Source organism: Colobus angolensis, unplaced genomic scaffold (assembly GCF_000951035.1).
Source record: "Colobus angolensis palliatus isolate OR3802 unplaced genomic scaffold, Cang.pa_1.0 Scaffold35, whole genome shotgun sequence".
Taxonomy (NCBI): domain Eukaryota; kingdom Metazoa; phylum Chordata; class Mammalia; order Primates; family Cercopithecidae; genus Colobus; species Colobus angolensis.
In genome coordinates, this window is record NW_012116821.1 from 9,918,335 (window position 1) to 9,931,973 (window position 13,639).

General features: G+C 44.9%; 1 protein-coding gene across 1 annotated transcript in view; it reads right to left on the reverse strand.

The window, feature by feature from the left end:
- The window catches only part of AIM1 (absent in melanoma 1), a 210,018-nt gene that overhangs the window by 46,454 nt on the left and 149,925 nt on the right, over window positions 1-13,639 (reverse strand). The window contains exons 3-4 of the mRNA XM_011952859.1: window positions 9,948-11,548; window positions 1,678-4,018 (exon numbers count right to left, since the gene is read on the reverse strand). Coding sequence (XP_011808249.1) covers window positions 1,678-4,018; window positions 9,948-11,548 — 3,942 coding nt within the window. The remainder of the gene's footprint in view (window positions 1-1,677; window positions 4,019-9,947; window positions 11,549-13,639) is intronic.

A 13,639-nucleotide genomic window follows, 5' to 3' on the forward strand; every position in this document is an offset into this window, starting at 1 on the left:
ATAAGAAGAGGTCATCTGCCTTTTTCATCTCTTTCTCAAATGTCCAGTGGAGTACAAGGCTCCATGATGTGTGATGGCATCGTTGCTCTGAGCACTGCTGCAGTGTGCACTTGTATGTTCTGGTGTTTTACAATTTTCTCAGCAATCATTTCTAATATAATTAATTCTGATAGGCAGAACTCATACAAACAAAAGCTCATTGGGGTTCTCAATCATTTTTAAATGTAAAGGGTCCTAACACCAAACATCTGAAACCCAAACTTTACGAAAGTTTATGAAATCACATGAAAAAGGGATCTGTACCTCTGCTGGAAACCCAACCATATATTTTGAAAGAGCTTGCAACATCACATTCTCTGACAGGACTGTAGCAAAAGCCAATATAATACATTGAACTATGCTGCAGTACCCTGTACAGACCAGGAAAAGTGCAAGGTATTTTCTGCCTGGGTAAACTGGGCAGGATTGCGGTCCACACTTGCCAGACAGCCGGGTTCACAGGACGGACCACCAGAATACAAGCCCCACTCAGCCTTCTAGCCTGGCAGAGCTGATCACTAAACTCATATCCCACCTTCGTTTCTCATAGTCCTCCCTTAACTTAAATAAGCTTGGTAACAAAAAGGCACAAATTCACATCAAAAACTGAGTAAAGTAAACATCTTCTGAAGAGAGATAAAACAAGATGCAGAAATCAAAATTATTCCCCAAAATCATGTTTTGCTGTCTTCTCTCTAATATTTAAGATCCAATGAAAACCAAAATTCTTTACTCCCCACAGCTTTGCAGGGGAAAAAAATATTTCCCTAATGAAAACTAATTCCCAATAAAGAGAAAATACTTTCTCAATTGCATAGGAAAAACACCTATTGCTACCTATGGGAACAAAGAGTGAATCTCACAGAGATAAGGATTAAGAAAAAGTTTCCCTGGCTGGGGACTTCCCAAATAGAGGAAGCTGCTTCACAAATCTTCAGAATTCTAAGTATAGCACTGAGCATTTTTACATAGAATAGGTAAGAAAAAGCATCTTATCTGTCTCTGAACTCTAAAAGTTTACCTGTATCTTTCATAATACAACATATAAATTCACGTGTGCCTTAAAAGATCACGTGCCAGCCAGTCAAGATGGCTCACACCAGGTAATCCCAACACTTTGGGAGGCCGAGGCAGATGGATCATGAGGTCAGGAGTTCAAGACCAGCTCGGCCAATATGGTAAAACCCCGTATTTGTATTTTTAGTAAAGACTAAAATTAGCCAGGCGTGGTGGCACACACCTGTATTGCCTGCTACTAGGGAAGCTGAGGCAGAAGAATCACTTGAACCCAGGAGGCAGAGGTTGCAGTGAGCTGAGATCGCATCACTGCACTCCAGCCTGGGCAACAGAGCAAGACTGTCTCAAAAAAAAAAAAAAAAAGATTATGTGCCTTAAAACATTTGTAGCTTTATCTCCCTGCAAGACTACAGAGGCCTTCAGTGAAGGTTCTGAGTACATTTTTTCCTTGCCCTCTAACAGTCTCTTGTACATTGCAGGTTTTCAAATGTGTGATGAGTGAATAAAAACTATAGCACATGAGCTTAACCATTTCTAAAAGAATAACAGGAGTTGCTCATCATCGCTCTCTTTCCTTGCTTTATAAATACCCCAAATAAATAATAATACATTGCTACTTACCATTGTGTCTGATAATGACATTCCAGAAAAAGAAATGCTTGGGTCATACCGGCTTGATTTGAAAAGACCCATGAAGTCGGTGTCACTGTTTCCGCAGTTTGGCAAGTTTGATTTAAGAACATTTTCAGTATGATTAGCTTTTTCCATATCATCGTTCTTCAGTTTTGAAAATTCAGAAAATTTAGTTTCCAACAAGTGTAGGTTGCTTCGCGAATCCAGATCTTCTTTATCTTCTTTGGTTTTCTCTTTTTGTGGGTATTTTTCCATGTGGCTTGGACTTTTCAAACTGGAGTGTGATGTACTTGACGAGTTGAAATTGAAGACCTTTAAGGAGTTGTCGGGTAGATTTGACTGTTCTTTGTTCAAACCACAGGGCGGGGCACCCTCAGTCGTGGGCTGTGACACTGAAGACTGAGATAGGGAACCGTTCTGAGAAGTACTGAAAGCCGTGGTCATAGTGTTGACTGATGTCACAGAAGGAGAAAAGATTTTGTCTTGTGGTAAGGAAGATAACAAGCTTGAGAAAAGTGCACTTTTTTCTAGTCTCGATCTCTTAATGCCACCACTTGTGATGTCCCTGTTCTCTTTGTCATTGATTTCCGGCATTACCAGAGGCTCACTGTTCCCATTAGTGTTGGTGTGCAGGGACTTGAAGAGGACACTCTGTTCAGCAGATGCACGTTTGGGTCTCAGTTGGGATTTTGTGTCAAGGCTCTGCATCAAATGTAAAGCCGGGGACATTTCTGGCTGACTTTCCTTCTTCTTCCCCAAACCAAAGGTAAACACATTGGGATCAAACACCTTTTCTAAATGGTCTTCGTGAATAGGAGGCATGGCAAAGTGAGGAGCAGGAGAGTTTGGCATCCTGGCCTTCTTTCTTTTCATGGGCATACAAACTGCACTATCCATCTGTTTTATAATTTCAGTGAATTTTTCCATATCAGAAGAAGAATCAAATACACTGTCATCACTACCAGCAGAAATGTTCAAAAGACCGGCAGAGCTATTCCGGCCGTGTCTAACAGTCTCATCTGGCCTTTGAGGAGTGTCTAAGTGATTTCCGCTGCTGGGAGAGTTGGTGGGACTAGATTCAGTCATCAGGGGTGTTCTGTTGCCCTGACTTTGAGCCTGAATAGGCAAAATTTTCTCTGATGCTGGTGGCACGACTTGTGGGCCAGATTTTGCCGTGAGCCCTGCTGTGCAATGAGAGTGTTCGGGTGACATGCTCTTATTGCCCAGTACTTCCTCTTGTAGGGGAGCACAACTTGCAACGGAAACCACTTCAGGTTCATTACTGTGACAAGTTGGCAACTGCACTTCTCTAACTTCAGAGCTCTCTGGGATGACCTGGGAGCTCACATCCTGGGTGCTCTCCACAGGGAGCACGAAGGACCTGACCTGGACAAGGACTCTGGATGGACACTCACTTCCCACAGCTTCTGGACTGTGCTCTGTGGACAAAGGAGGGTTTGTCTCTCCTCCAAGTTCTGAAAGTGGCATTTTCTCATTGTTCTGATGAGACACAGGCAAAACACATCCTTTATGATTTTCTGACACTCTTAGATCAGTGCACGGAAAACTGCTTATGGGCGATTGAACACATGTGTCTTTGGCAACATCCCCAGGAGTGGGTGCAGACAGTGAAAGAGAAGGCTCAGGAGATGACTCAGTAGGGGCCTGTGAGTCAGAAAATGTATGCTGTGGCTTTGGCATGGCTGTTGGAGGTAAATCTTTGGTATCCACAGTGATGGGGATGTCTTGTGCTGCATTGGTTACATTTTCAAGTACAAGTCTTTTGCTGTCTGCAGCCTCTGAGTCCTTCTCTAAGAGCTTATGATCTTTGACAGGAATCAGAGCAGAAGCCACTGGTTCTGAAGGGCAGCCAGCATCTATTTGCACATCTGCTTTATCATCTTGGTTAGGTTGAGGACCAAGAGCTTGATTCTCAGAAGGGTCTCCATTCATTCCTCCGGTTGCTGGTAGAATCTCTTCTTCCGAGAGAGTAACTTTGGTTTCTACAGCAGTTTCCTTCACCAGCACACCATTCTGGGGACTGTTTGGCATTACTTTCTTTTCAGGTTGCTCCATTTCTTTGGCTTTTTTGGCTAAATTCAACTTCGCCCTCCCAACAAACGTTTTACTAGAGGCAGGAGTGTTCCTTGTGCCTCGAATGTCAGTGTGTCTTGGGCTACTGTTTGCCCGTTTGTTTTCAAATAAGGAGATTTTGGTGGCAGTGTTGCCTTTGTGAACTGGCTGGCTAAATGGATTGTGCTCATTTCCCAAACTGTCAGGATTCTTAGGGGTTTTAAGATTTAGTTCCACATGTTTGGGCTTGGCAGGGCTGTGAGGAAAAAGCAGGAAGATAAAGTTATTGACCTAGTTTTAAAAAGTGAACACACAAACCAACTAATTATAAAACTATGAAAAGCCAACATCTCCCTGATATATAACATTTGGAGTGGTGTGTGTGTGTGTGTGTGTGCACATGTGTTTTTAAGACAAAGTCTTGCTCTGTCGCGAAGGCTGGAGTACAGCCATGTGATCATAGATTGCTGCAGCCTGAAACTCCTGGGCTCAGGCAATCTTCCTGCTTCAGCCTCTCAGGTAGCTGGGACTACAGGCACATACCACACACCCAACTAATTTCTTTATTTTTATTTTTTGTAGAATGGGGTCTATGTCACCCAGACTGGTGTCTCAAACTCCTGGCTTCAAGCAACCCTCCCACCTTGACCTCCCCAAGTGCTGGGATTACAGGCATGAGCCACCATTCTCTGCCACATTTGTTTTTCAATGAAACTATTTTTAAATAGTCCTAAGTACACTATCAACTATTTTTAATGGGTGTTTTGCTTGCATATGAGGGATAGGAAGATTATATAGCCAAAAAACTCCAGGGATGAGGGATGAACTAATTTATTGAGCACCTAGCATATATGCACAGTGCTTGGCACTAGAGTTGGAAGACATCTTAAGGCCTGAAGAACATTAGAAGAAATTTAAATATTTAATGCATTCCCATACTCCAACATCAATTATATATTTTTATTTTAGCATAACTTTTTAAGTATTATCTCAAAAGGATAGATTTTAAAAATTCATCTACTATTGACCTCTTTGGATATTTTATTCCTCTCATCCTTCCCCCATAAGATTTTCTCTGATTATAAGTGTGTTCACTATAGCAACTTCGAATAATATTTAAAAATCACTGATAATCCTACCAGTCAGAGAATATCCCTGTTAACATTTTTAAACATTTCTAATATTTTTATATGCATAATATTTTGAATAGAATTGAGATTATTCTGTTCATATAATTTGATATCTTGCTTTTTCAAGAAATAAAATGACTTAACCTTACAGTTAACATTTTTCAGATTACCAAAAAATTTGTTTGAAAAGCTGTCTTAATGCTGCATGGAAGTCCATCATATGGATGTACCATCATTTACTTATCAATTATGCAGCTGTTGGTTTTGTCATCACTTCTTGGGCAAGAGAGTCTCCCCTTTCTCTGTCACATTTCTTGGGTATAGTTACCCCCAGTGGAAATAATAAGTCTTTGAATGTACACAGTGCTTTCTTTCAGAGAAACAAATGTGCTCTGTTTGGCATTCTCTGGCTCTGGTCCTGGCTTTTATGCTAATTATCTGTGTGAACCTGGTCAAGTTACTTTACCTCTCTGGACTGTACCTTCTTCATCTTTAAAAAAATGAGATGGTTTAGAACAGAGTTGTTTTTATTTCCCCCAACTTACAGTTGAAGGAATCCCTGGGGTTCTCTTCAAGGGCTACAGTTGGGGAAAGTAGGGACAGGGATGGGGCTGTCCACTCTCCTTTCAACCAGAATCACTCCCAGTATCTGTTTTATTTATTGCTCCTATTTAAACTTTCTTAGAAGAAAGGGTTCCACAGCATATAGATAGATAGATAGATAGATATAGATATATTTATAGATATATATCTATATATTTATATATTATCTCTATATATCTATAGATATATAGCTATATATTTATATAGATATCTATATATCTACATATCTATCTATATATATCTACATATATAGATCTATCTATCTGTCTATCTATCTATCTATATCTCCCAGCACTTTGGGAGGTGAAGGAGGGAGGATTGCTTGAGCCAAGGGGTTCAAGACCAGCCTGAGCAACATACTGAGACCCAGTCTCTACAAAACAGAACAAAAATTAGCCGAGTGAAGTGGTGCATGCTTGTAGTCCCAGCTACTCCAAAGGCAGAGGTGGGAGATAACTTGAGTCCAGAAGATCAAGGCTGCAGTGAGCTATGGTCGTGCCACTGCACATTGGTCTAGTGGTTTATAAAATGGGAGAGATAAAGCATAACCACTAGCAGTCACTGATTGTCAAGAACTTGAGAAATGCTTCAACGGGCTCACCTAATTCATATACAACTTTATACATTCTATTTTTGGCTGAGGAGGTTGAGGCGTCAAGAAGGAACTTGCCTGAGGTTATGCAGCTAATAAGTGACAGGGCCACAATTTGAAGTCAGGTGCTCTGGTTTCAGATGCCATGCTCCTAACCACTAAACTATTCTACTTCCTCAGATAAGCTTGGACTATACCCGCCTGGATGAGCTCCTCTGGTTCTTTCCATCTTTATCATTTAAAGTCAGTGAATTATCATGAGATCCATAACATAACATAGACTTTAGAGGCCACTTTGATAATGAGAACATACAAGTGGAGACACTGAAATCCCATGCTGCCTCTCCTTCATGGACTTGGCCTTCATGAAGCTTGGGCCTGGCTAGGTGCAGTGGCTCATGCTTGTAATCCCTACATTTTGGGAGGCCAAAGCGGGTGGATCACTTGAGATCAGGAGTTCCGAGACTGGCCTGGCCAACATGGTGAAACCCCATCTCTACTAAAAATACAAAAATTTGTCGGGTGTGGTGGCACATGCCTGTAATCCCAGCTACTCGGGAGGCTGAGGCTGGAGAATTGCTTAAACCCAGGAGGTGGAGGTTGCAGTGAGCCAAGATTGTGCCACTACACTCCAGCCTGGGCAACAGAGTGAGACTCTGTCTCAAAAAAAAAAAGAAGCTTGGGCCTAAGGAGTTTCTAGAAGGGACAGGCAGTATGACTGCTGGTGAGTCACCTTATCCTTTTGGATAAAATACAACTGGGCTGGATACCATCAAGTTCTCTCCAAAAGCAGCACTGAGAATTTAGATTTTAGATTTTAATTTTTTCAAATTTTATTTGATACTAAATTTGAGGCTGGGATCAGTGTCTAATGCCTGTAATCCTCGCATTTTGGGAGGCTGAGGCAGGTGGATCGCTTGAACCCCGGAATTTGAGACCAGCCTGGGGAACATGGCAAAATCCTGTCTCTAAAAAAATACAAAAATTAGCCAGACATGGTGGTGCACCTGTAGTCGCTGCTACTAGGGAGGCTGAGGTGGGAGAATCACCTGAGCCCGGGGAGGTCGAGGCTACAGTGAGCCATGATCATGCCACTGCACTCCAACCTGGGGAACAGGGTGAGACACTGTCTCAAAAATAAATAAATAAATAAATAAATTTGATCTCTGCTCATAAATTTCTCCTAGGCATTGCTTTCCCCAATATCTCCATAAGATACTTAGGCTCCCTTATTGCAGGCCCATACCTTAAATTTAAAAGGAAAATTAATTTATAAGCATTTCCTTAAAGATCAAATTATGAAACCAGTGAGATGATTAGAAATAGAAAACTTTGATTTGCTATCAGTTAATGAGGGATGGTCACATACCAGAGAATATACTTTTAAAAAATTCTCACTAATCAGTTCAAGGAAGGGTACTCAATTCAAATATTGAAGTGTATCTTATGATGTAAATAGGAAACACTACAGGTTAGCAGGCTACCTTAAGGACAGGAAACACATATCTGCACATTAAAGATTTACACCAAGATCAAAATAAATTTTACAACCAAACTTTCTGTGCTATTAAGTTGTGCTACCAAGAGTCACTACAATTAACCTAGTTCAGACTGATTAAAAGGAAGGCTCCTATAATTCATGTTGTAATGCCTTCATTATGAGAGAGGGGAAAATAATTTGGAGTCCAAAAAGCCATAGTTCTATTATAAGAGGAAAGTTCTCCTTATTCTACATATACCATTTTAAGAATTTCAACATTCAGCACTTGGTAGAGAACTTGAAGGAATAATTTTTCTAACAGCATAAAGAAACATGTTACTTCAGTGGCATTATTTTTCAGGGAATATGAAATAGTTTTTCTAACTCTTCAGTTTCAAATTGTTTTAAAGAATAATCTGATTAACATCTTGCGATACGGTCATAGGAAGAATTAAAGGGTCTGAAAAAACCATCAGTCACAAAGAAATGGGTCAAAGGACTAGAAATAATTATTAACGTTTAAGTCAATAATTTGCCAAATGACCATGTGCAAGGCACCATGCAAAACAAATACATTGAATGTCTGGTAAAGAAAATTTTTAGGTAGAAATTAATCAGAACTGGCAAAGAGACATTTGGTTTAGTTCTATTACAGAGAACAGCACACGAAGAATTTCATTATAAGATCATCTTTCCTGTTTGTTTAGCCTGCTCTTTCACAGTGTAACATTTCTGGTTTTTCTACTGGTGTCTTCTGATTGGAAGACAGGTGAACCATCCTTCATAAGGTACACAGCAATGTTTCTCTAAGGCTCACATTTAGGAGGCTTTAGCATTCAATCACACTGGTCTTCTATAAATAATAGGCATCATTCACCCAGCTTATTTCTCTGTTGCTAACTACCATTACAGAATAAATCACTGACTATATTAAAGGTCTCCTGGTTGGCAGCTCGTGAGGTAGTCAAGTTATTCATTAAGCATACTTCCCTCTCAGAGTTCCTCTAAAGCTTACTTACCCAAGAAATCAAATAGAATGAAAGAAACCATTAAGTTCAAGAATTATAATGATAATGTTGTTAAAATACCCACTCTTTGAACAAATATGTGAATGGAGGAAAAACTTAAGCACTTAATCATTATTCACCTGTGCTAAGTGGGAGTGGTAAGGGAGAAGAAGTGTGGGAAGGGAGGGTCTTACCAGTTTCAGAGTACCTTGCCTATCCTGTCCACCTATACGAATTGCATTTATGATCAAGGCACAAGGCCCAGATCCTCCAAAGCACCAGCAGTGATTTCTTCCTTGCTAGCACTTCCCCAGGCTTTACAGATGGTAACATTCATTTGGCAATTTCATCAGATACCATCTCGTATTGTTATTTGATTTGTGTGCTTCTTATGTGCCAGATGGGGCTATAAAAATTTCAGGGCAATATCCTGAGTCACAGTTGTAGGGATTTTTCCCCACAGTGCCTAGCACAATATCTTGCACAGAAAGTATTAAATAAATTACTTGTGAAATGAATAAACTTAACAGCAAGTAGTCACAGTTGTTTTGTGCTTTCATGCAGCACAAAGAGGAAGAAGCAACCAAGATACACGAATTAGGGACTTTTTGAAAAAGGCTTAGGCCAATAATGCACTACGTTCCATAAAATGTTTTGGAATCATCTTAAACTCACACCTGTCACAGCTGCTTTCATGTAGCAAATAATCTTTTGTATGATTATTGATCTTTATTTCAACAACTGAAAACTACTTTTCAACCTGGGTCCAAAAGTATCACCAGACTCCCTAACATTATAAAGGGGAAGAAGCAACCAAGATACTTGTATTAGGAACTTTTCTTGTGTGTGTGTGTGTGTGTGTGTATGTTTAAAACTTTTTGCCAATAAATGCACTGAGTTCCATAAAAGGTTCTGTGAATTCTCTTAAAACTCACACATGTCAAAGCTACTGGGTCGTACTTAACATGTTACTGTTTGCTCCATATTTTGAAATTCACAGCACATGTATTTTAAGAACATCCCACGTTGGAACACCCTTGTACATTTTGAATAAAGAATAGAATCAGCTCATGTCAGGTCGTGAGGTCTTATCTCTCATCTACATAAACTTTGAGCTTCAAGGAAAATCCTATTTTTACATTTGTTAAACTTAAATCTTGTGTTAAAAAGGGAACTAACTGAGGAGGCTGCCACGGGTGTCATCTGAAACCTTGACTGTGTAAACTGGCCCTTCACTATCTTAAGTTCAGCATGGAGGAGAAAGCTCAGTGACCAGACATTTCTTCCACAATGCAAAGACCCCGAGCCTCTCAGAGCCGACCCCCAGCACGTGTGCGGACAGCAACTCAGCCGGGACTTGCGCGGCTACTTACAGGGTCACTTTAGTGGTCACCGTCGACCTGCCCACGCCGAATTGGTTCCTGGGCTTCAAGCCGTCTGCGTCGGAAGCTCCAGGCACTCCGGCCGCTCTGCCCAGCTCTTTGCTTCGACCTCCTTCTGCCCGGCCGTCGAAGTGGTTGGGGAGTGGGCCCCTCTTGTGCTCAGGCTTGATCTCCGGCAGCAGCGAGCTGCTCTTGACCGGGAGCTCGCGGGGGACGGCCCGGGTCGCCTCCTCCCCGCTCTCGGCCGCAGCGCCCTTGGTGACCGGGCTGGGATCTGGCACCCTCTTTGGTGGAGACTCCTTGGCTGGAGCCCGCGGGCCGCTGGCGGGCGGGGCGGGCACGGCCTCAAGGGCACGGCTCCTGCCCTTCCTCTTGGTGGGGGACGAGGCCGGGGGTGGCTGTTTGCTCCGGTCCGACTCGCCTCGGAGCTGCCCTTTGGGGCCGGGGCCGGGCTTGGACTCTGGGCTCGCAGCGGAGGCAACGCCCCCGTCGAGGGCTGCCCGCGGAGATTTCACTTTCTTTTCCGCCGAGGAGCAGTCGCTGGCCGCATTTGGCGCCACTTCGTCGTCGAACACCGCGTCGTCCCTGGCCGCGCTCTCAGGGAGCTCGGCATCCGCGCCGGGCGAGTCGGTGGATTTCTGCGACCTCCTCCGCCTCCCGGACCTGCGGCCGCCCGACTTCTTCTCCATGTCGTCCCAGTCACCGCAATCTTCCGCCCTGGGAGTAATCACGACCGGCTCGTCCACTTGCGCCCCCTCAGTCTTACTCAAGTAGATGTCCAAAGTTAGCACCTTAGTAGGGTGGGCGCGACCCCCGGGCTGGGCTGTGCAGTCTGCCTGCGCGGAGCTGGCCGTGTGCGCTGCACCTTCGGCCGGAGGCTCACCTGGCAGAGCAGACGCACCCTTGGGGGGCTGGATGCGGGCGTCGTCGCGGGGCCCCAGGGAGCCTTCTTCCGCACACACACCTGGGGCTCCGTCAGGGGCCTCGCCTAGTTCTCCCCTGGGCCGCTCCCGGGTGGGCGACCCCGGCGCACCCTTCGCACCCAGGAAAGCCTCCTGTTCGTGGCCAGCACCTGGTGAAGCGTCCTCCCCCGTACTGCGGGCGGGCGTCTCTGCGTTCTCTTGCCTGGAGGAATTTCCCTGCGAGGAATGCAGCTGCTTGGCAGCGGTGGTGGCATCTGGGAAAGGCTCTCCCTCTGCCTCCAGAGGTTCTAATTGGGGTGAATCAGTTTCATGGCACTGCTGCACAGCCACAGCCGCTTCACTGCTGTTCCAGCGAGGTGACAGCTCGGCGTCATGGGGGGCTGCGGGGCCACCGCTCTCGGGGAGCTCGCCCTCTGCCTCCCGGGGGGAGCCCTCCTCGCTCGTGTCCGCTTGCTTCAGCTGGCTGCTCTGAGATCTGCTCTTCTCACTCTCTCTCTCTGGGAGATTAGAAGAGGCTACCACATCTTTGGGAGACAGTGGTTTGGCATTTGATCTGGTGGGACTCTCTAGCCCGTTTCTACTGTTCCTTCTCCTTCCTGTAGTGAATAGAGTGCCAAGTTTCCCCAAAACTGGCTTCCTTCTGTTCTCTTCTGGAGGTTGTGCTCTGGACTGAAAAATAAAAGGGATGAGGAGGGAACATATGAGAATCTGGTGTTTTTCCCCTTAGACGTACATTACAGAACTACCAGCCAAAATGATAACAGACCAGAGTTTTTAATTGAAAATGATAAAGTTATGTTTATGTTACATTCATTCCAACAAAATAAACTCTGGTTTTACTTTTGAATTTTTCTTGAACGCCTTAAGTTTCTGGCACTAGTTAGAATAGCATTTTCTTTGAATTCTTGTTTTTGAAGGAAAATTTGAACGGTCCAAATAATCACATTTACAAAATAAATAGTTCCTTGCCCTCTCTAGCTTTTTTACCTTCTTCCTCAATAAAGATGCAATTTATAAACAGCCGTGCGGGTGACCATGGGGCAGCAGTAAACACATTAAAGTATCCTAAGGCGGACTTTCCCCGAAACACCGCCCTTTCTTTTTGTAGGCGGGAAGGACGAAGAAAAAAAACCAGTTCTAGCAGCCTTCTCCTCGAGAACAGTAAGAAGCCACCCGGGTTCAACATACAGTACTTGCAACAAGAAAACCTTAAGCAAGCTCGGAGGAAGCGAGCACCTGGGCCCCGCCTTAGCTCGAGCTCCAATGGGAGGAGGGCGCGAGCGTTCAAACACCCGAGTGATCCCGCGGCTGCTGAGCGCACCGGAAAGGCTTTTGCCTGTGGGAGTTCCTACCATGTGAACGCGGACGAGTGCGTGGGGGTAGCAGGCGAGGTCACCGGGGTGACCGCCTTTGCTCACCGCCCCCTCGAGCCGAAGAGGCGTGGCTGAAAGATGCGCGGGACTCTGCCTACTTAGCCCCGGGACCCGTTCCTTACCACTCGTGTGGTTCCGGGGGCGCACGCCTGGAGCCCCAGGGGCTGGCTCGCCCATGAGAGGGTGCCAGGCCGCCTGGGAATGATCCGCAGCGCTCCCAGTAAGGGGGAAAACCAGGGCTTCGTATATTGCCTGGAGCAAAACGGCTAGCATCTGGTGCCCGCGCCAGAGGGAGCGCAGAACAAACAAATAAAAGCAAACCCGCCAATGGGCGTGATGGCACACCAGGGTCGGGTTCGCCAGAATGGGGACTGGGTAGGTGCGGGGCACAGAGGTGGGCAGGAAGAGGAGGAGGCGAGCCTGGGAAAGGGAGGGAGCAGGGGCAGCGAGCCCAGCCTGGCTCCTAGGAGAGGGAAGCGTATTTGCGTAAGGACTCCTCTGAAACCAGGCCAAACGTGCGGCTCCTGTATTTCTTAAGAATGAACTCTTACATTCAAAACCCGGGTGCCAGCTTGAGTCCTGGCGACTCAGGAAAGAGCCCCACCTTTCCTGGAAGAGGAACATTCGGGATAGTACCAACTACGGGAGGTTTGCCAATCACCCTTTGAAGTAGCTCCATTGTGTTTGAGTTACATGCAGCAAATGGACTTTGGCGATGGGAAATAGCAAAGATAACGCATGAAATTAACAGGTCAACAAGCATTTGTTGAGACAGTCCTGGTACTGTAACATAGTGTAACCCCGCTACAGCCCAGTGAGGTCATGCTGTTACCACATAGATGAGGAAAGGAAACTCAGCCAGCCCATAAAGACACAAAATTGAGGTGGGGGGGGGGACGGGCGGGGGGTAGAGGCGTCAGAGCTGTAAAGTCAGAATTCAAATCCAAGTCGCCTCCTGCCCACCCCATGCTCCTTTCATTCCGCCACAGGGGTCCCTTTCAGAGGCCACAGAGGTTCTGCAGCCACCTGAGAACCACAGTCGGCCCAGAGGAACAGACTGCGGGTCACACACCCCCAGAGTCAGCTCCCAAGGAAGTGCTCATGAACCAGATTTGCTCTCAAGGTTCTAAGATTCTCCTGGTCTTAGAAGCACCTGGTGGGCGCTTTGGGACTAGACAGCTGCCGCTGCTGCCATGAACCAATGATGCAGCCGCTCGGAGCTCTTGTACCTGAGGTCATAAACTATTCTAAAGTCTAACCAGAGTTTGGTTAATCGATTCTTCAATGGTTATATAAATAATATGGGAAGAATTTGAAGTATGATTTAAGGGAAAAAATTAAAATATTGTAAATTCCTAAGGAAACATTTGGATTATTTTACAAGTCA